This window comes from Larimichthys crocea, chromosome I, assembly GCF_000972845.2.
Source record: "Larimichthys crocea isolate SSNF chromosome I, L_crocea_2.0, whole genome shotgun sequence".
Lineage (NCBI taxonomy): Eukaryota > Metazoa > Chordata > Actinopteri > Sciaenidae > Larimichthys > Larimichthys crocea.
Window position 1 is genome coordinate 43293722 of NC_040011.1, and position 23867 is coordinate 43317588.

General features: G+C 42.6%; 1 protein-coding gene across 2 annotated transcripts; it reads right to left on the reverse strand.

The window, feature by feature from the left end:
• Positions 1 to 521: 521 nt before the first annotated feature.
• gabra4 (gamma-aminobutyric acid type A receptor subunit alpha4) lies at positions 522 to 23644 on the reverse strand. 2 transcript variants are annotated; one of them, XM_019258476.2, is made up of 9 exons: positions 23191 to 23644; positions 22965 to 23083; positions 21739 to 21806; positions 20583 to 20803; positions 19936 to 20018; positions 15385 to 15528; positions 14709 to 14861; positions 8696 to 8952; positions 522 to 6531 (listed from the first exon to the last, which is right to left on the reverse strand). In XM_019258476.2, the coding sequence occupies exons 1-9, from the start codon at positions 23277 to 23279 to the stop codon at positions 5914 to 5916; spliced, it is 1752 nt and encodes a 583-aa protein (XP_019114021.2). In that variant the 5' UTR covers positions 23280 to 23644; the 3' UTR covers positions 522 to 5913. The 2 variants fall into 2 exon arrangements, with proteins under 2 accessions (XP_019114021.2, XP_019114020.2); XM_019258475.2 differs by having other exon boundaries at positions 522 to 6534.
• Between the last annotated feature and the right edge of the window lie 223 nt (positions 23645 to 23867).

The window sequence follows — 23867 nt, forward strand, 5'->3', positions numbered from 1 at the left end:
ATTCCAGCTCCTCCTGAGGGATCCCAAAGCATTCCCAGGCTAGATGGGCCACACAGTCCCTCCAGCAAGCTCTGGGTCTGCCCTGGACGTGCCCGAAACACCTCAAAAGGAAGGTGTGCAGGAGGGCATCCTAATCAGTTACCAAAACCATCTCAGCTGGCTCAATTTCTTCTATGTGAGGGATGTCGGACGGATGTCCAAGCAACTCTTCTGAACAAACAAGGCTAACTGTTGCTGCTCATCACAGAAGAACAGACAAAGTTAGCTGCTTGTTGGTGAACAGGTTCAACGCACCTCAGGTCCAACAACAACAGCAACAACGAGCCACGTCTTTGCTGATTTTTAGATTAGCCAGGAGGCGGAAGAGGCAGGATTGCCAAGATGGCGGTGGACACAACCACCACGCTCTGTGGGTAACTTCACGGACACGACGTCCACTCTTTATACTGTCATTGGACCACACACACACTTATAGTATCCTGCTTGTCTGTTTCCAGTTTAGTTACGACATGAAGCAGGGATTTGTCTAACATGTTTAATCGTGTTTCTTCAAAACAGTGCATTGGATAAGGACTAATAAATGAAACATTAGTTCAAAAAATATTTTTTTTATCAGCATATCGACTGCAACAACTTGAGAGGATGGCAAACAGTTCAAGTTGAAATGTACAGTTAGTACCACATTTTTTAGATAAAGTCAACGTGGCATCAATACTAAGTACACAATACACATTTGTCATGTTCACAAGTCCATTTCAGTGAGGCAGAAAATCACCTGCGGACCGTTCAAAGATCTGCGCTCTTGTTAAAATATTAGTACAACTCGAGGGTCTGTTAGTGTTTGATTATGAGTTGAATTAATTAAAGTGTTAATCTTAAATTCTTACATAATGGAAAAGCGTTGTAATGAGTCCTTTGGTGCAGCTTTAGTTTATGTAAGGAAGCCATTTAAAGGTTGTGTACATACTGTATGTCGTGTTCTATGCTTTTGTTTACATTATTGCTGTCTTTGTGTGGCTTATCTAGTACTCTAAATATTGCTTTAATTGGTGCTCCTACTATCGAGTATAATTATTGAGGGTTTCATAACTCATTGTTCCACGTCACCGGCAGAAAAGAGGAGAAGGTTTAGGCTCTTCAGCTTATGTGTGTAAATGTCGCGGCACAACAAACAATAGGAATCGTGTCGCCCTTCTTCACTGGGAAGATCGGTAACCCTCAAAATGACCTGCACTTGCGCTAGAAAGTATAATACAAATTAGTATCATCCTATTAGGGCCTACGTGTTAATTATCTTGGCCTATGGCGTTCAAAAACTGGGCTATGTGAGGTGGAACCATTCCGATACAGAGGATGCATGAAAAGCCATAAAGGACATTAAAAAATGGATCATGGTGACAGAAATGTAACATTAGTTCTGATATGATAAAACAATGGGAATGATTCCTTATTGCACGACATGTGAGCCAAAATAAAACCAACATATACCCCAGCATGTCTCCCCCCGGCAGGTTGTAGGACACTGGTGATACAGGATCAAGTGTCTAGCTCTTTAAACACACAATATTACATCACATATGATAAGATAGGAGTAAAGTCGAGGCCCATTTCTTTCAGGTTTTGCCGCTAAAGCTTCAGTGTTTACATCCATGCTCACCCTAAATCTCTAAATTCTCGCCCATGAAGACTGATGAGTGATAAAAATAGTGACGTGGAGGGTAGACCTACATTGTTAGTGTGCTAATCTCTGGAGAGTGGCTCATGAAATGAAACTGAATCCTCATTACGCTGAAGGCCCTGGATCTCTTCTCTCTTTAAAACAATACACGGACTTTAAAATCAAAAGAAATCAGACGCCACAATAAGAGCAAATCTTCCCTGATTGAGCATTTTTGCACTGAGACCAATCTGATTCTGATCATGCTGCTCCCTCTAGTGGTCCATCCCCTCTAAAAATGTTAGAAATGACTCGCCATGAACAGAGTTTAACAACCAACATACAGATAAGTCTTAAAGTTAAGAGGGAGGGTGTCACTCCCTGTACAGATTGTAAAGCCCTCTGAGGCAAATGTACTTTGTGACTTTGGGCTATACAAATAAAATTGATTTGATTTGATTTGATTTGATTTGATTTCCTCAGCTCCTTACTCGCACGATTAATCTTAAAAACAAAATTTCATGATAGTAAACGTCTTGCAGACAGATCATCCTTTTTAGTTATGAATAATTGACTCTACACACAATATTAGGATGACACGTTCTTCTGCGCTCGTGCTTGAATGTTGTAAATACTCCAAAACACAACATGTGATGACTTAAATTGGATTTTCTCACATTCTCTGCCTGAAATTTGTCTTATTGTCACTTACAGTACTGGATGTCAGGATATTTCAAATGCTCCCTTTGCTGCTTTATATAAAAATACACAGGTTTCAAAGTCACTCTGTTATGAGGAGTTTTTTTTTTTTTTTTTTGTGTATGCTTCCTAAAAAACAAGGTGAGTCAGATCACCCTTACATCCAGTACATTTTGGGGTCCTTAAATCCCGCATGGTGTCAACATAAAGGAGGCTTTGCTTCGTCAGCAGGAGAAGCAAAACTCTGTGAAGTGAAACAAACTTTTGGACTAAAAAAAACTAACGTCATCTCAGCCAGTGCGATTATTTAGTTCATATGCAGTAAATGGGGTCAGTGCTTAATGACAGTTCCCTGCTTCATTTTTGTTTTGTTATAATCCGATGGCTTTTCAGTCGAGCAGATCACGTGAAACTGGGGAAAAAGTGTCCCGAGCCTGTGGTCTTCTACTACAGTCATTCAGCTGTAACAAGAAAAGCAGATGCTGAATTAAACTCATTGTGTCAATTAACCTGAATGGCAACAAACAGGATGACTTCATCCAACGTGGAGAAGAAGAGAGCGTCCTGATTGTGTTCAAAATAAAAAAAGGGGGTCAGTTGAGCCACTAGAGGGAGCATTACGCCACAATTTACTTTATAAAGTGCTCAAAACTACAATGAATGCCCCATTTTACCATCTGCACTTTTTTTTAAAGGCTATTTTGAAGCTGTTGAACTATTTAAACAGCTGAAATAACAATGATAAATAGAGAGCTTCTGGTTAAACTTTCCACAAACCTGCACGCTGTCAGCTTTCAAAATGTCAGAACGAGCGTGTGGAGCATCTTTAAGTGTCTGTCTGTCAACCAGAGCAGCGTGATTGTTAAATAAAAAAACCAACAACAACAACAACAACAAAACCTCCAGAAAGCCCACAACCTGGCATTGGCAGCTCCATCAATCATGCAAACATTTTAGAGCAGCACATAAACACTGCACATCAATCTGTTGTTGACAGGGTCCTCATTAGTACATGGATGTTCTGTGTTTTTATGAGGATTTTGTTGCACAGAGACACACACACAGAGCGAGCGAGCGAGGGAGAGTGAGGCCAACAGGGAGGTAATAACAGCAAAATCAATTTCACACACGGCTGCGTTAAGGAGAGGTGAGTGGCAGCGGGCATCTTGATCTGTCCATCAGCCCGCCTGTTTTGTTTTTTTTCCTTTCGCCGATGTGGCGGCATCATAACTCCTGTTAGACTAACTGATCGACGAGGGGCCAACAAGCATGGCAACATGGGTGTGATATGGCTATTAGAGGCACCTGCTGTATCAAGAATCCCCCACACGCGTCGTATCCGTATGACATCTCTGTCTGCAGAGGTGCACAGTGCAGCTGAGCTCATCCACCGACTGTTTAACCTTCAACTCCGCTGAAGAATGGAGGAGAAAAATAGGCCATGAGGGAGTATACTCTGTGTGTCGAGGATGATTTCTGCGTTTCATTTCTCAAAACATACTGAGATAAATCATCTCGTAATGTAAAAGACGTCTGCCAAGGTGCCAAGGGAGGCAAGTATTTAGTGATAGTTTTCTTTGTACTTCTGAGCAAGTGATCACTGGAAATGTCACGTTGTCCTGAGAAAGAACTCAATGACAATAAATCCTCAACTTTGCCGGTTTACAGAACAAAAGAGGGACAGGATACGGGTGAGAGGACGTCACATTGTTGTGTGATATGAAGGTAACGACGTCCTTCACACATTCACCGATTCAGTTACCTGCAGTATCTTTCATTTCATGCAAATCCGTGCACGGCCCTGATCACGCTGGAGGCGTTCTTCAATATGGCTATTTCGATATGGCTATTTTTACGTTACTAGGACGACGGTTCTGAATGTATTTGGTGGGAAAAGAAAAGTTGGATTTACAGCAGAAATGTGTCTCACTGTGAGCCAATGTCATGGCACGTCTTTTTTACGTTCAACAACGAGATCAACAGGATTTAAAAACAGTTGATGGGGAAGTTACTTGCTCTCTTGCAGAGACTTCGATTAGAATATCGATACCGTAAAGACTGGAAACTGGAAAGTTTTACAGGTGCTGGTAGGTGTTTGTTACCTTTTTGTTTCCAGTCTTTATTCTAACTGATCTGTAGCCTCAAATATTTAGCTTACAGTGCAGCACGGTGTCTTTTTCTGCAGACTTTTGTAAGGATATTTTCTTGCTGGTAACACAGCTTCAGTAAATCCCATTTCTTTAACTCTCCCTGGCAAAATTAACAGCTTAAATGAGTGACTGACATCAGCTAACTCTGGCACTGCCTGTGAAATGTTACTCAGCGGCGTTGATCTACTTCAGGATTTGCCCTTTTCCTTTGTTCAACCTTCAAAATGTGTGACACCACACTGCCGGGGCTCCGTTCCGTAGAAGACCTCATCCGTTAACCCATGAGACATTTCACCGAGAAATGCAGTGAAATAACGAGACGTGTAAAAAAAAAAATACTGTAAGTTAATTCTCGCTCACATTTGTTAGACACAATTTAAGGAGGCGAATGACAGCTCCCGAGTCTCTCCCCTGCAGCACTCGTTTAACAGTTCAGTCGCATTCCTGTACTGTACATGCCAAAATGTCCCTAAGCAAACAACCAGCTCACTATTTTACTGCTGCAGCGGTCTACCGACAAATGGCTTTACTTTCTGTATGACTGAATTTTAATCACTTGCACAATCTTTGTCTACTATTCTGGCAATCCATTACGGCAGGAAAGAAGCTTAAATCCTACTGTTACATGAGTTAATAACTTACTACTTTCTGTCCGACTGATCCCCAATTTTATTTCCAGTATTTCCAGATTAGTTAATCCATCTTGTATAGGGAAGATGTTTTGCAAGTTGGTACTGTACAAGAGAGGATTTCAGGGCTGATCAGCTCCTAAGCAAAGCTCCACTCCACACGCCTAGTTTAGGGACTTTCATTCTGATCATTTTATTTCACTTTGACCGTCATTTGGCCGAGTTTTTTGGAAACCCACTCCCGGAGTCCCTTTTGTTCTCTTGAATAATTTAACTTCAGCATCGTCTAGCCTGCTGGCACCAAAGCAACAAATCTATTCAAATTGAAGTACACTGCGATCAATAAATATAAACCCATTTATCCTACTGAATGTATTATGTATACATTTACATAGCGGTGCAGTTCATTTCAGGACGGTGGTACACGCGCATCCAAAACATTTCGCCAGGTGCAAGGGTACAAAAATAGGAAAATGAAAAAAATCCCATGCTTTATCGTGACTGCAGGTCAAAAGGGATCACGAGGCAACAAGCCGATGAAGACCTTCACAGTCAGACGTAGCACGATATAAAGAGGACAGTCGCATATTCCAGTGTGCAGGTGTTCTTTCTTCTGTTGAGTCAGATATTTCTAATTCGGTTGATTTGTTCCCATGCTTGCTGTTCGAGGACCTTAGGAAGAAAAAAATAAATGTATTCTCAGTGTGTTCTCCAGGATGTGGAAGTGCATCGAGAGCACTTTTTTGTTTACCTGTTTGGCAAGAAGAATAGTTTCCTCTTATTGTTTGCAAACTCCAATAATCCTTATTTGCTTCCCGTCTGTTAAAAGAAATGAGTCTTCACTCTTGTTGCCAAGTAAAGTCGAACCACCTTTTGCCACCATGGTGTCCTTTGATAAGTAAACCACCCAGTAGACCATGTTAAAAGCCCCGAAGGACACTGGAAACAGGATCCGTGCGTACTTGTCAATTTTGCTGGTTCCACCCATACCAGCGGTGGTGGGCTGAGAGCACGGCGTCTGCTTTATCTCCAGTTTGTTCCCCATCATCTGGATGCGCTCCAGCTTGGGCCCCAGCAGATGCTGCAGAGACGAGGAGCTGGCGTTCTGCTTGCACGGCGTCGCCGCCATCACGTCTGGCGTGGAAGCGGCAGCCTGAGGCGTTCCCCTCACCAGCTGGGCGGAGGAGGAAGCCACGCTGAGCAGGCTCTCAGATTTGGGGCTACAGCGAGAGAGGGTGGAGGAGCTGCCGTTAACGCCGCCGGCTAAAGGTCGCAGCGGTCTCGCTCTTCCCACTCCTGAAATGTTGATGGTGGACTGGGCTCTCTGGTGACTGCTGGCCTCTTGGTGGGAAATATAATTCATCCTCTTTCTCAGGTTACCGTTGGTATCAGGATTCTGCTGAGACAGATAAAATCAATGCATTAGAGTTGCACTGATACAAACATCTACAGTAGAACCAATATGTTATCTGGTATTGGTATGTATGTCTGCATGGGAGTGAGATAATCAGTATATAAAGAATTTGGAAAGTGGTGTCTTTCTAACTACGTTTTGTGGGGTTACAGTTTAAATACATTTGAATTTTGTTCAAGCTAATGTTTGCAGCCTTCTCCTGCTGTTTATTGGACCCATTAACGGATCATTGTTTCTGAAAATGACCGTGAACTTTGAGTTGCCACACTCTGAGGATACGACGCCCATTCTTTATACCGTCAATGACTAAGTTACTGTTGCTGTTAGCCTTCCACTTAGGCTGCGTTATCGGTCTGTTTTGTTGAAACGTGGACCCACATTGTAGTTTAAATAACTCATCTCTCTTTCACACACAGGAAAGGTAAAACTCACTTGCTTTTTTCCCTCCTGAGAAGCGGCCCGGGCAACATAAACCTTGTCATATTGATCTGATTACAGTCCCCCTGACACAGATGGCCTTCATCTGGAGGCAGCGTGTGCAATACAGATGTCACTTACCAAGGATTTCACTCATTTCACACGAGCTTAAGACAGAAAGTAGGTAGCACTTCATCGGGGCGGTAATGCAGTGTAGCGTCAAAAGGAGCTTATCCTTTGAGAGTTGATGTTTTCAAGCAAGGGAGAGTGTGATGCTGGTACTAAGGCATTTGCAGGACTAATCCACCCCCCCTTCCCATTTGAAAGTGTAAGGATGTTATTGTGTCCCATGTGTAGCACAGGAAGTGTGTGTGCAGCGTGGGGTTTGCTTTCCAGCCTGAAACACTCTCGACCCTCTCGCCTCTCGGTAGCACCAAACGGGACCTCGCTCTCGAGGAAGAGAGTATTAATTTTTCTGCCCCCCCCCATCCACCCTGGTCTCCGGCGCCTCTTTCTGAAACCTATACAGATGTACCCGGGCTGCGTTGCCGTGACAACCTACTAATCCACTGAAGTGCCGTTGTCACCACACCGCATTCAGGCATGATTACGACACACTGGGATTTGGACCGGAGGGGGCAACTTAAAGTAGTTAGGGTAAAAACTGACATATGCATCGCCGGGTTATGTCGGCTTCAATGACCTACGTGTGCATTTAATGTTATCGCTTTAGATGAATATGAAGCCTCTCCTCTTTTCACAGGAATCCCATCTGTGTATCAGCGTTTGCAGCCGCTGCCATGAATGCATTCATCATATCTGACTGAAATAGCTTCATGGCATATTCATGAATCCAATCCATATGTCAGCTACCAGGGCGTCAGTGTAATTTGTCTCATTTGATACAGGAATAGAAGATTATGTCAATTTATTCAAGCAGAGTTTCAAAATAAAAGGTTTCACGGCGTCATGGAGCACCTCGCGATTAGTCTTACACATCCGTGTTGTGAAGCTGTTTTCAGATGCAGTTTTTTTCCCTCTCTCTCTCTCTTTTACATTTTTTGTGTCTTTACAAATTAACGGCTAAATTTATGGCTGAACAAAAGCTAAATTCGTCCAGGCTGAAGTAACGGGTACGGAATATATAAAAATGTATCGGCCACCTCATTTATCCCTTTTAACAAGCCAAGCTGTGGTTGACTTGACCTTTTTCAGGAACAGTGACATTGTTTTCCACATAATCAAACATCATTTGTGGATGGAAACATTGTGAATTAGTAGTTGTGTGTGTCACCACCAATTTAATAATGTCAAGCACTTTGATTTGTTGTTTTATGTGGAAACCACCTGAGCTACATTTTCCATTATAAAACAAATCTGGGATTGCTTTATGTCCATATTTGTGGTGCTAAAAATGATAAAACGCTCACAATGTTTCATTTCACTCCAACATCCAGATACAAGCATGTTCTGGTGGTACATGAAACCCTTAAATCACAGCCTGGGATCAGATTTTTGCTGTTTCTTCTACATTTCGGATCCCCTCGGCTATCATGAGCAGGAGCACAGCTGACGATCCTCAGGCTGGCCCACTCCTGGCCGTTTAAACATCTAGGCTAAAGGCCAGATACAGTAAGCACATAATAAGGGACATGCTGCGTAAGTGCTCCGCGAAGTTAAGTGCTATCAGACTGTTTGCCACGTCCCATTTGAGGGAAACAAAAATCACCTGCAGCACTTCCTCTGCGTCCTTGACCTTGACAGGCGTGGTTTGGGGTACCGGGGGACATTTGGCTGGCTTCTTTTTGGCCCGCTCGATCTGTGCGTTGGTGAAGTAGTTTACAGCGGCGAACTCAATGAGGGCAGAGAAGACAAAGGCGAAGCACACAGCGATAAACCAGTCCATCGCAGTGGCGTATGATACCTTGGGAAGGGAGTGGCGTGCGCTGATACTGAGTGTCGTCATGGTCAGGACAGTGGTGATGCCTTCAATGGAAACAAAAGCAGAACAGGTTAAATAATACATAAAAACAATTTTTTTTTACAATTAAAACCAGTTTTCCAACAGATCAGCATCAAACATTGTCTCACTGAAAACACCCTGCAAGAGATTTTCTGCATCCCATTGCCAAATAAAGCAAAGTGATAAAGATCATTTGCACAGTGTTCAATAACCCATGTACACTATGTTGCTCCTCATCAGCATATTTCATTAGCTGAATGCAGGGGGATAATGATCCAAACACGTGGCTGTGAAATGAGAAACAAAGAAGAACATTATTTACACCTACATTCAATGATTTTTTGGCTACATGGAGGCGGCATGGTATATATTATGACATGTTACCATCACATAAAGTTGATATGGTTATTGTGTTAGCAAACAGTTGCCTAAAAGCAACATTAGGATTTATTTGGAGTTGTATTTCTGGCTATGAATATTACCTTTTGGCTCTATTTTGGTCTCTACCAACTCCTGAGGAACATATCTGTCTCTTTGGTTCGTATTTTTCTTGACCTTCAGCATGCACTGAGGCGATTTGGATGAAAGTCAGCACCTCCTTCAAGTCTGATGCCATGCTGCTCTACCTGAGAATGGTGTAATGCTCCTTCTGGGTTGGGAGAGAGTTGCTGCCCCAAGAAAAGGAGTTCAAGTATCTTATGGCCATGAGCTTTGGGTATAAGTAGCTGAAATGAATTTCCCCTGTAGGGTGGCCGGGCTCAGCCTCAGAGATAGGGTAAGGAGCTGGGACAACCGTAGGGAGCTGCAGCTCCTTTGCATCAAAAGGAGCCAGCTGAGGTGGTTTGGGCATCTGATTACACCAGGACCAGTCAAGGACCAGTCATGGCCCCGTCACAGAAACACGGGAACTTTTGAGTTGCTACATCTGTAGGTCCTTTGGAGGTGTTCTGGACACGTCAAACTGGTAGTCCCTAGGACAGACCCCGGACCTGCTGGAGGGGGTCTGGGTCCTGAAGATTCCTTCAGTATCCCCCAGGAGGAGCTGGAATGTGTTGCTAGGGGAGAGGGATATCTGGAAGGCCCTGTTAAACCTGCTGCCACCACTACCTGACCCGGATAATCTCAAGTAAATAATGGATGGATGGATGGATGGATGGATGGACGGATGGAGTTCCTAAATGCTTCACTATGTTCATCTCAATTTAATCCGCTCGGTGCTAAGTAGGTCAATTACAACTGTTTATTGAACTTTTTTCTGCTGAAAACAGCTACCTGCTCAGCAACAGACAAAGTAAGCAACTAACTGGTGAAAAAAATGAGATATTTAGCAGCTAAATAGTCTCTCAGGAGTTGGTGAATACCACAACCAAACTAAAATAGGAGTGGAAAATGGGCTGAGAGCTGAAAGCAAGATTGATGAGCGCTGTAGAAGTGAACCAAAACAGCAACGCTGTGGGCCAAGCAAAGAAAAACAGTCGGTAGGCGAGGAACAACAGAGCTGGGTATTAATTCTCACTGTAAGCAACCATTCTACCCATTGTTAGTACAAAGATATTGATTAGCACAACTTTGTTACACTAGGAAGGTCAACTAGAGCAGCTAGGTTAAGTAGCTACCCCATCTTCAGTGTGTTAGGCTTTACCACATTATTGTAGCTGCCTCCTCTCTATTTTCTTGCTTTTTCAGTCAAAACAAAACTTCCCCACCAATCGACAAATCGGATTATTTCCGCCTGCAGACAAGCCTGATCAAATAATGTTGGTATTGCTACCGAGAGCTTACAGTCGCCTAAAGCGTATTAAACAGCAGCAACTGCTGACCCTCCATCTGTGGAAGCAATATAGCCAAAGTCAAGTGAGTTTATACAATACAGTTAAAGGACACACTGAACCGGGACCTCGCCATCCAAGAGAGATACTATAAAAATAAAAGGAGACTGGCCAACACGCAAGGTCACATGTGTCTCCTACAGTAAACTGAAGGTTACAGTATAAGCCTGTAGCTCATCATTCGTCCTTGGTATTATTATTAAGCAATAGCAATAATGTGATTTGGAGAAAATCCCCTTTACGTTAGAGACCTGGAACAATCTGTGCTGCAGAGTCCTTGCCCAACATAAATTCATCCCCTGCGCCTGGACGTGACCGCCATATAATTACCTGTCAATCAAAAGCAGCTGGGTGACATTGATAGGTGAACTGCAGCTCGAGGCCGCAGACGGAGGATATTAACCTCTGATATGAAGCTGTTCTCAACGTAAGATGTTTGATAGATATACTGTTTTTGTTGTTCCAAACCACTGAGATAAATCAGACTAACTGTGGAACTAATGGTCTGCGTGTGTAAATAGTGCAGTGCTGCATTTATTTTCATATTTTTATGGATTTTTTTCCAGTCAATAATTTCATTTTTACTCAGCCACCTTTTGACCGCAGCGCTACAGCTGAGCAACGCTTCACTCAATTAAATCTTTGCACCAACTGTTTCATTTTCACCTCCAAACAATGACAGGATCGCAGGCTGCAGCGGGATATTCTGGTACTTTATCTACCCCTGGAAATAGAAGAACAGATGCTGAATGACAGCTTAAAGGAAACACTCAAATCTCTGAAATAAACAAATCAAGATTTGGGAAAAATCTACATCTTTTTCAAAAAATGAGTCAAAAAGAAAAGTGATTAGCTCAATCCAAAATACAAAAATACATTTGCCAGCTGAATGGCGCTTTATCCCGCCACCCAGTTCTTATGTGGGAGTATCTTTAGATATAGCGCTGTTGTCTTGGCGATCTCACTGTGACAACACAACGCTCGCCCCAACTTTTATTTACCTAAAAATAGTTTGCATACAACATGTAACCTCTTAGTCATTTTTACTGTGTGCGTACTACACTTCTACACTACTACACTACACTACTTCCTGCACTTTAGTAGCTGTTTACCCGAGCTTGCAGTCTTCCTCCCGCCTCTATTTATGTCAGCCACACGTGCACACTCTCATTTCAGTCAAACATTGCAGTGAACAGTCACGTTACAGGTCAAAGGCATTACTTGATGCTCTAAACATGTCATTTATTCGGACCCCTCCAGGTAGAGGGGGGGTCCAACGCATCAACGCTCCTGACAAACTGATCCTTCCACGCTCAAAGCAGGACGTCGTGGTTGAGTCACCGCGGCAGGACGTCAGAACTGAAATCCAAACAGAAACCACCCTCCTCTGTTCCCACCACAGAGTCTTACTCATCACCACACGCACATCCAAACACAGCAGATAACAGCGGAAATCCGCTGCCTCGACCGGTACAACAGTAACTGTGCTGCTGTGATGCCTCTGTCAGAGTGAACAGCTCGGGTGTTTTTTTTAATGAAGGTCATGGAGGGTTTTTCTGCTCAGCAAAAACTGGAAACACAAACTATACAATCCACACACATACAGGTGACACTGTAGTGTATGTGAATGTAAATGTGTGTGTGAGAGAGGTTGGTTGGTTGTTTGGTCATCATTAGTGATACAGCATGCTGTCACACTTTGACTCAATGCTCCTCCCAGTCAACAACAGGCCTGTTATTAAAATTAAGGGTAGTGTACCAACTTTACACAACAAAGTCTGTTTACAGGTCTTGGGGAGCAGTACATGTTTTTATTTTGTGGCTCCAGAGGATGCTGCTCGAGATCTGATTAACTGGTTTGTTGGTGTTGAAGACTTCAAGATTGAAAATTTTAAAAAAGTATGTGGAGCGTGGCATTAGAAACAAGTTTAGCAGACCTCTGTGAGCTCTCTGCTTTAGGCGAGCAGGTTAAGACTACATCAATACATCTGGGTTGCATTGTGGGTAATGTAGGCGCCAGGATTTGAAGGAAAAATGGGTGGAAAAAAAAGACGATATATATCTAGTTCAAAACAAATAAACTTACATAATTTATAGTTTGGATTACAACATATGCACCATTTACTGAGTTGTTTATAGTTTGGATTACAACATATGCACCATTTACTGAGTTGTAATTTAATAGTTTATAACTGATCAATAAGCACAAATCTGGTGTTGTTATGTTGTGGAAAATCCCTTTGGCTGTTCTTTTAGTCTTTCTGTTTGGTAATAATGTAGTTAAAGATGTCAGTAATCCATTAATTACTGCTTGGTAACGAATGGAGTTTAGTCATGGCCCATTTCCAGAGAGTGGCCAAACAGTCACAGGCATTTTTTAACAACATGGCACCCCAAACTTGCTTATAACTGATCTATAAAGAATTAGTTCATGATTAGTTCCTTCATAAACAGTTAACAGTCACATAGCTGTTTAACGAATCATTAATCAGCGCCTACACTCGTTTTCTTTCTATTATTATTTCCATTACCTCTTGAAGATTAAGCTCCACATTATAATCTATCAATGCTGCTTTTAAAGTCAGTGCCGTGACTATCAGAGAGTTCCCTTTACAATAAGACAACAGCACTGACATTGGTCTAGTTTTAAAGGTTCAGTCTGTGATTCTGCGCCTCTGTTGTTCTGTCTGTTCACGGACATGGACCCAAACTTTACAACAGAACCACAAAGAGTGCAACTGGTTCACAGGCCAAAAACTGGAAATGAGCCGAGCAGGCAATTCAACAACAACCCTACGATCCTCGTAAGCAACTGGCACTAACTGTAAGAGTAGAATTGAGTCCAGCTACAGAATAAAAAATAACTAAACGACAAGCCCAGAGGGATTTACTGACTGTCAACAGCAAGCCTCGCCGCGGTGGCTGCACAGATGGCTCAGCTGTGCATTTCACACACCCTCCAACTCTGAGTGAAACTAGCTAGGTGACTCCTGAATGACTTGTGTTGAGACGAAGACACAACATGACAACAACTCTTAAAATCACTGGGAGTTGTACTTCTGCTTGTTTTGGCAGAGACTAACAAAGACCCGGAAGCTAACACGTCTCGGACCACTGAAGCTGATATCGACCTTCCATCAACCTCTGTACAAGCAGTGAACAAACCAGCCCCAAAATGTTAATGGAATAGAGCATTGCTGTGATTTCTCCCTGCGATATATACTTAAAAATATAATCCCTTACACAACTTCTTACTAGTAATGTGTTAGTTACTGCCCAACACTGCCGTAAGCTACATTTAGTATCGAGTATTTCTGTGTTCCAGTCTTTTGCTAGATAGATTAAACCATAATTAAGATGTAAACATTGTTTTTAAATGTAAAAATTGTAACATAACTAAAATAACCTTTGTTATTTTTGTTTCATTTGAGGCCTTTTAACTTTTAACCACTTTTTAACTTTTATAAAGATCTCTCTTTATTCTGCATAAATGAGAAATCAAGTTTACAAAATGCTCTTATTAGATCTGTAGATACATAAAACATCCCATGGGCCATCTGGACTGCCTTTAATACTCTCACAGAGCATTTTTTATTACAGTTTCAATCCATAAAAGAGAGAGAGCCATAAAACATCTTGAGAAGACTTTGTATCGTCCACTGTTTGACGAGCCAGACCCAAATTTCTGGTCTTTGTTCAGAAGATGCACCAAAATGTTTCGTCAGCTGTTGGTGCAATTTGCATTTCATGTAGCAATCTTCAGATAAAAAAATAAAGAAATAAATAGCAGCTCTCTATATTCCCCATAATCACCTCACACTGTGCCGTCACCTCGTTGTGCAAGGTGGAGAGACACTCCAGCTCTGATTGCTCCGTTGGCATGCAGGCGTCAAATAAATAAATAAACAGAACAGAGAGCAGAAAAGCTTTGCAGGATGAGGTCTACATACCGAAGACTGTACGTGCCGGGACGGATTCTTTATTTATCCAGAAGGACACTTGGGAGAGGATTACTGTCATTATGCAGGGGATATACGTCTGAATCATGAAGTAGCCCATTTTACGTTTCAAGTGGAAGTAGACCGTCATCACCACGTATTCACCTGGAGGAGAAATGAATTAGTTTGATTAACAAAGAAGTTAAAGTCCCAGGTTTTATTTTCAGAAGTCACATTTGATTCGATTTCTTTCGTACTCCTCTATATTTTACTTTAACTCAGATGCACACACCTGTTGCAACCTCGTGCTCCTAAAGGTTTTATTTGGATCGTTCAGTATTTATGTGAACTGAAATGCCTCAGCTCGTGATGTTTACAGGGTTTGATTTCAAGATGCTGGAGTCAAAGCCCCAAATCCTCCCAATATCTGACACCACTGCTGCATTTATCCTGTCTGTCAACTGGAGAATACAGTGTAGAGCTGGTAAATCTACCAGTTTTCACAATACACACAGACCGCTGAACATTTTCTTTCAATAAGGGAAAACAGAGTTTACACTCCACCTAAAAAGAAAGAAATAAACAACCGAGTTCACCACATCAGCCCCTGCAAACATTTTGCCTCGGAGCCTTCGGTGAAACTCTCGGTTGATAGATCAGAACGGTTGAAAGGATGAGCGTGTCTCACCTGTGATGGATTTAATCGTTTCGCTGGAGACCGTCTGACCGATGAGATCATACTGAACGAGGCTGGAGGACTCAGGGGGGACCTCCACCGAATGCTGAGGCCCTTTGGTCCAAGTATAGATCATCTCTGTTTTAGGGTAGGCATCTGTGGGAAGACGAGCAAAGCCACCTCGATGTGAGTCACTTACTGTAAGTTGTGAACAGTGCGGTTTGAAAAACAAGACATGCTGTGTTTGTAACATCCGCACAGGGTATTGCATACTGTCTTGATATGATAACTGTTATTTGCATATTTGCTGTGCATATCGACGCGCCCTTGGGGAAGATACTGAACCCCCGACAGCTTCCAAAATGTGGACCAGCTGCAGCAGAGCAGTTTGCGTCAGCGTTTGAATGGATGAATGTGACAAGACGTGCACATACAGTAAGAACAGTCCATTTACAGTCAGTATATGTGTCTATCTGTGGATATTGATACATTTATAGATAGATAGTTAAACACTCCCTGCCTCTGACACCTTTCTCCTAACCTGAGCTCAGTGCAATGAACCAGGAGCTATAAGCATCTATTGATTATTTCAGGGGTGTAACAAGCTGTAAAGTTGACATTTAATAAAGACAAGGTTGTTAAGGCGAATGCATTTGCAAACAGCTGGCTATTTATACATCAAGCAGACATTAGCATTCATTCAGAGTCTTGTTTCTGGCGATCTGATGAATGACCGTCCAATATTCACTCTCCGTTAGCTCTTGTTTGGTCTCCTCCAGTGAACATCGTGCTCTCTAGCTGCTAAATGCTACACTATGTTCGCCGGCTCTAACTTTCCCTGCTGTTTAGTGCTGAGCAGGTAGCTCACAGTTGATTTATCAGGGCTCATTCACCGAACACAGCTGCATGCCGTTGCTGGAATTGAGGTTGATGAGAGCAGCGAGACCAGGCCGCAACTTAAAAGTGGACTTATTATGCTCAATTTCAGCTCTATATTTTTAGACTCCACTAGAGTAGCTTTGCATGATTCACTCTTAAAAAAAACACATTATTTATCATGCACTGGCACTTCATGCAGGTCCACTCCAAAAGTCCACTTTCTCCTAATTGGACACTTCGCGGGAGCCTGCCGAGGTTGCAGCAACTAGCTGGCGCAGCAGTAGTGCTTCTGAACACGGTTTCATCCTCTTGCCTTTGTGCTCAACGACATGACAGCTTCACTAACTTAGCAGCTAGGAAAACAGCGGCACTGAATTTGATTAATTTACTTGTTCATCAGGACAGAAATGAGACAAGAATTAGGCTGGGGAAAAAAACGCTAAACGCAGCGAGAAAGGAGTGTTTCTAGGGGATGAAAGATAATATTTTCTTCTCTCTGATGTTTCCTAATGGGCAGCTAGTTTCACAACTATCTGTAGTCGCTGTTAGTTAGTTAGCAATGCAGCTAACTTATCCAATATAGCCCAGACTGGGATTTCAAAGTACCAGGAGAGTGTTGGTGTTAATACGTCTCTAGTAGAGGATTTACTTGTCGTAACCACTAACGCTGATGGCAAGTTAAAGCTACAGATCCACCAGCAAACTCTGCAAATTACCAAATAGTTGAGGCAGAGCAAACTGAAAGACATCGACTGAAAAGGCACTTTCAAAAACGTGAAGAGAAGTCTTGAGCAGAGCTCGAGCTGCATAAATAGACTCAGCCGTCAACTGTCAGTGTAGCAGATTTCCAATTAAAGAACTTGGTGATGACCTCACTTGATTTACTGGAAGTTTAAATTGCACATTGCAACATGACGATCATTCGTTGGTTCGTCATGAAGAATAGAAAAAAATATTGCATTCAGGAACTTAAACTTTTCATCAAATTCCCTAATTTTTATGACACTTTGATATCAAAATACAACACTGTAACATTAACTAAGGCTCCTTTAAAACCAAAACAATGAGCTGAGAGACACTAAACTGCAGAGTCTCTGTGGGTTCATCGCTACAAATGAAACTTCCGAGATTATACACATAATGTCTTCCATTGTTAATATATGAATATCAATGAGTACATTTTTAAGTGTAAGTGAAGTCATGTGTTAAATGGCTGCCACAGTGATATTCAACATCCTTAAATTTGAAGGTTTCTAAGTCGTTACTGTTCATTGTTTCTCCAGGAGTTGTATTCACGACAAAGGGGAAAAGCTTGCGAAGCAGCGGGATACTGAAACTCTCCACCGACTAATTAATTTTTCAGGTCCACCAGCGCTGTGTGGCAGCGTGACCCCTCACTTCTATTCAAACACAGGAAAACTCCAGAGTAATTAATTTACTATTCTGTGAGAATAAAAATACATGAAACTCCACAGAAACAAACGCAACGAGGCTGAATTCAAAGTTCCTAGAGTTCCCAGTCCGCCCTCGTGTCTGACTGAGGGATACTTTAGATCATAAGAGTGTTTTTTTTTTTGCTGCATGTATCCTGCCGAGGTTGGCCACTCTGTGGACACACAACAAAACGCCAGTTGTCTGCGCCTGCCACTCCCAATGGGACTCCACATCGGCGGGATACCGACTGCACTGCCAAAATGAAATGACTCCGGTGTGTCATGGAGTGGAACGCAATGCCTGTGCACACAAGTCCAGATGGAGATACGGAAAAAGAGAGAAGGATGAAGAGGGGGGAAGAAGAGATGGAGAAAATAATGGAGGCAGGGCAGACAGAGAGGAAATTAGCACACACACACACACACACACACACACACACCAGCTATGGAAAATAGCTGCATAGGTCTGCGCTATCCTGAGGCAGAGGAAGGGATTCTGACCTTTCCTTCACTTCAGGCCACTTCAGATCCACGGTCGCTTCCCCCTGACTTGAGGCGAGCACCAGCAGAGCAGGATGGTGAAAAGAGGAGGATGAGTGGAGGGTGCGGGGGGGAGGAGGAGGATGACAATGAACTGAGAAATGTGAATTTGTCCTCTGCAATGTCACCACACTGGGTAATTGACGGCGAATTGGGCGAGTTTAAAGGCAAACTCGTTGTCTTTTCTCTCGCAGATGTAATCTTCAAATTGCTGCTCTCCTCCGATAAGACGGAGCTGCTCTATCTGAGAAACTCCTTTATTTGAGATAAGTCGTTTCTGCTGACCAGTAGGCCCAATATAAACACTTTCCATTGTTCACATTAGAGAATGAAATACTTCATTATTTAGTGTTAGCGTTCACTCTTCTGGCTCTTTTCAGCACAGACTCCGAGCCGTCATGAGATCGAGCAAGCCAGGGCAAATTTTTGGATTTGTGACAGACCTTACATCCTAAACTCCTAAAAATAAATATCTATTCAGAGGCGTTACATGTAGCATTTATTTATGTTTCGCAGACTCTCATCTGTGTAACAAGAAATTTGAGCAGCTGGTTAGTTTATTTGAGCACAAACACAGGTGGAGACATCGAGATGCTTGTTAGTTTTACACTTCAGCCTGTGTGCAAATTAAACAAATTAGCTTTAACATTTTAATTAGTGAGTTTCAGGGTGCTGGGAGGAACCTTTAGACAGAACCAGGTTAGCTGTTCTTCCCTCTTTCTCCAGTCTTTATGCTAACCCGGCTGCTGGCTTCATATTTATCGAGTCTCGCAAAACATGAGAGGGGTGTCAATCCTCCTGTTAAAAAACTCTCGGCAAGAAGGCGAATAAGTCAAACTCTTCCCCTTCAGAAATCTGTATCTTTCCAATTCAAATGAATTCAGCTCAAATAAAGTCAAAACTCTGCTGAAACTATCTGCTGTGTTTCACTTGCAAATCGTGATGCCTGCCTATTTAGCGGTGTAAAGTAATCCAGTGGGTCTCCTGTGAAACAACACCGGGAGGCACAAAATGTAAAATACAGCGTGGAGGTCAGTAGAGGCTGGCAGTCTTTTGAGCAATGGGTTTATTTGTTTACAGATACTAATATTGACTAAAGGGGGGGAACCTGCCGTGATGATGCATTAATGGAAAAAACTCCCAACATGATTATCTATCATCGGACACTTTGTAAACGGCACCTTTTACATGCATTTAAAGATTTTCATGCTCTAACTCCGCTGTCATTTCAGAAACAGCCTCGATTGTTGCTGCTCCTGCTTCATCACTCACCTGGATACTCCTCAGGATGTATCCCAGTGCTTAGTCACTATTGTCTATGTGCCACAAGCCTTAGCTTTGCAGCATCCATTTATATCTCAGCCTGTTTTTTCTGTCTTTTGACCTAGCTCTAAGTATTGAGATTCTGCCTCAGCCTGGCCCTTTAAACTTGGTTTGTCTGCCTGAATTGTGCATTTGGGTTTATGCGTTTTTTGAGCTGTGGCAACATGCTGCAGGATTACCAGCCACCAGCTCATTGCAGGTGCACATCTGGTTTATTTGGTCCTGTCAGAGGAAACTGGCAAACATCTGGTGTGACTTCACCTGAGCTAGTGCACAATTAAAAGAGACTAGATTAAGTCTCTTACTAGTTACTCAGATTACATTTGGTTAGATTTCACGTTGTGTATCCACCACATCGTCAGTGTCCGCACATGCATACAGGACTTACAGCTTCCAAACTTGAGGGGGCACGCATGTCCATCCATGGGGAAGTCCACAAGCTTCATGGGACACTCTGCACTGATCGTCAACCTGTTGCAGTACAGAACACAGCTGATCAATAAGAGACACACACGTGTGCCCACACACGCAACAAGAATATGTGTAAGTATTAAGGACAGCAAGAGCAAAGTTTTGGTGAGCTACCACCTTCTTAACACTGCGACGTGGGTTTCACTCCATACCTGATGAATAAAAGCAAGCTTCTGAAACGTTAGCATGCAGCTGATAGAGAAATCACAGCGTTGCTGTTGATTCATCTGATATAAATACACATCGGAAGGCAAACGAGCAGTTTTTGTCTCCTATATTGAATTTAAGATTTGAAAGTTTGGCAGCCTCTGCGCTGCCTCCACACAGCTCCGCTCACTGTTTACTATGTAAGCCACTGGGTTTGATTTCACAGTAAATCTCACTTGATTGCTTTAAATCAAAACAAAATCTGTCTTCTCTCTTCTCCAAGTATTATTATTTTAATCAGCACAAACACCAAAATATACGAATGATGCAAAAACTCCATGCCCTCATCAGAAAGATGCATTCGATCGAGGTTAAGTTAATGTTTCGTACGTGTGCATGGCGATGGACTTATAGTACCTCATGGTGTACAGAATGGTGCCATTCTTCATGATGCGGAAAAGCTTGTTGGGGGCCGTCATGTTGTGAGCGACTGACTTCTTGCCGTTCCTGAAGAAGGTGTCTGGCGTCCACACTTTAGTCACCATAAGGTTGTTCAGCCTCAAAATCTCTATCGGGCCCTCGTACCTCAGCCTCCGGTCCACCCACGTCTGTCGAAAGAACACGTCCATTGTGTACTCCTAAGACAAACACATAGAGAGAGAGAGAAACTTATGAAGGTTGGTAGGTTGTTAGGTGGGATGATGTTGCATCGTGATTAACCGCGTTCATCTGGAAGAAAGTCAGTCGGAAACATTAACCTTTAACTGTTTTATATTTTGCTATGCTTTGTGTATTTTTAGGATTGTGACTACGGTTTGCAACTTTGCAGCTGTTAACTTGCTACCGAGTGCTTACCGAGAGTGTGGGTAGCAAACTATGTACGAGCAGTTCTTGTGATAACCTTCAAGGCTAAAAAATAAAGGTCAGATTCCAATTATGGGAAGATTCACTTATCAAGGTGAGTTTGCTTGTAACTAACGAGAAGGTTTCCAAACACGTCGAGTGCGAGGTAGAAACGGCATAAATGTATGTCAGACTCTGAACCACCTTGTGCGTGTGAGGATCTCTGACCTTACAGCTGAAATACTCTTACAGTTGTACGCTCTCATTGACTTCTTACTCTGTTGAATAAATCGAAGACAATACTGGAGTAACTTCTTCTCCCTCTAGTTAAAGCATGAATCTGCAAATATGACTGTTGTATACACTGTATATCTAGAACAAGAGTGTAAACTTAAAGGTCCATTGTGTAGGATTTAGTGGCACCTAGCGGTGAAGTTTCAGATTGCAACCGAATGAATACTCTCCTGCGCCTCAGCCTCGCCGTCGTTTGGGAAAAACTCTGGCTGCCAAATTTATATTAAAAGCAAAAGGTCATATCTAGATCAGTGTTTATATATTTATTGATATATAAAGGGCTCATTTTAAGACAAGAAAACACAATGATTCATATATTCAGGTGATTATACACCCATTTCTGCCAATAAATACTGCTAAATCGAACATACTGGACCTTTAACGTTCATGTAAATACTCTGAAATGCATAAACCATTTCAAAACATGGATACGTACCATTTCAACATCCGAGACAGGCCCAAAACTTGTCACATAAATGTCAGTCTTGACCTCAGTCACAGGACCTATTGATTCAATGAAACAGACAACAAGTGTCACATTTGATGACTGCTTCCTGTCTTAAATGCTCCCATGTCACAGTTCATCCTAAGAGAGATGTCAGTCTTACTCACACTTGTGCATAAACACACTCTCTGCAGGAATACAAGCACGCCAAACCCAAACAGAGAGAGAAACAGAGCTTTTGTGTAATGGAGATCGGGGGAAATAGCTTAAAATGTAAAAACATAATCCTGTTTGGGGTTTTTTTCTCTCCCTCAGTGAATAAATGTGGATGCACACTGTAAAGTCGTGTTTTATAAGTGCAGGGATAAAGCTGAGGCTGACAATCTGCACATTTCTCTTGACAGGATGTCTCTTTTTAGACGTTTTCAAACATGATGCACAGAAGAAGAAAAAAAAACAAATCCGTACTTTTAGCACTTGAACTGTGCATTAAGCGTTTGTCCACACACACACAGACACACACACACACACATGGTTATATAAGGCGAGCTTAAGAGGAGGCCCCTCTTCAGACTGACTTACAGGATGAAACACGATGTAACATCGCGTGTGTTGGGAAACGTTTGACCATGAAGCAACATGTTTAATAAAAGTCTCCCACACAGAAAGAGGCAACAACAAAAAAACAATACATTGCTGCTTTCTGTTCCCATTATGTGACTTGTGCACGTCATCTATTGAATGTCCTGGACCAGAGCAAGCCTCTGGTGCTTTTCCATGAGATTTTTGGAGAAGTTTTTAGGGCTTAAACCCACTGAGGCAGATGTTTGATCTCAGGCTACACATGTAACACCAACTCGATTTGACTTACAAGGCGCATTTTGGTGCCCAATAGTGAGTTTAAAGACACGTTTTTGCACTTTTTAACCACTTAAAGTCAAATAAAATATAAAATTCTACATTTTGATTTTCATAAGGATTATTTGGAGTGTGTCAGGGGTTATATATAATCACTATGGATGAAACAGACTTGACTCAGAGGGTGGATTTGGCGCTTAATAATGAGTTTACCGATACTTCATTGTGCGTAATGGCGCGTTTGGCACAAAAAAAAGTCAAATTAAAGATAAAAGTTGCCTTTAAAACTCTTTGTTAAATGTTATAATTGTTGTTAGTTTGTCAAGCAGATTGTGCACAAGAATGTTTTTCCAACATACCCCCGAATCCAGGTCGAAGCCTGTTGTCATAGCCGTCCAGAAGTCGGTCTAAAATGCGAGTAAAATTCTCCGGATAGATCCTTTCATCCTTCTTTGTCTGTCCAGAGATTTTCATCACACTAGAAAGAATAAAATAAAGAATCAGGATACCATAAGTTGAGTGCAAGATTCATCAGGAGCGAGCGGGAGGTCTCAGCACCACGGACAGAAACACTGTGGGACTCACCAAGTCGCCAAACAGAAAAAGTACAAGAGGGTCCGAATAAAGGCTGGGCGCATTTCTGTCACCGTCTCCTTCTTTTTTGCAGAAACCATCTTTGCATGCCATACTTCAAGCCTCTTCACATGTCACCACGCCAGATGTCTGTGTCCCGAGGAAAGCAAGAGAGACGAGCCGAGGGCAAAGCGGCGCAGAGAGAGGAGCAAGTTGAGCCTCTCTCCGCGCTCCTGCGGTCTCTCCGCCAGACGCACTGCACGCACACACTCATACACACACACACACACACGCTCTCGCACACACCTCACACACGCACCTTCACCCCTCAACCCCGGTCACCTCTCGTGCAGATTTGAGACACTGCTGGTGCTGATGCTGCTTCTGGTGTTGGCATCCAGAGAAAGAAACAATCCTCTCTCTCTCTCTCTCTCTCTCTCTCTCTCTCTGTTTGCTTCTCTCCCTCCCTCTGCTGCTCTCTCTTCCCTCTCTCTTCTCTGTCTCTGTTTGCTTTCTCCTGCTCCTCTCTCTCTCTGTGCACGCACACACACACACACACACACACACACACCTGCTCTGGTCAGGACACAAATTAGACGTGCACTGCTTTGAAATGACTTCACCAGAGTCACATCTCTGACTTCCACCTCTGTCAAAACTGAAGGAGGATGCAGGGTGCGTGGAGGCCT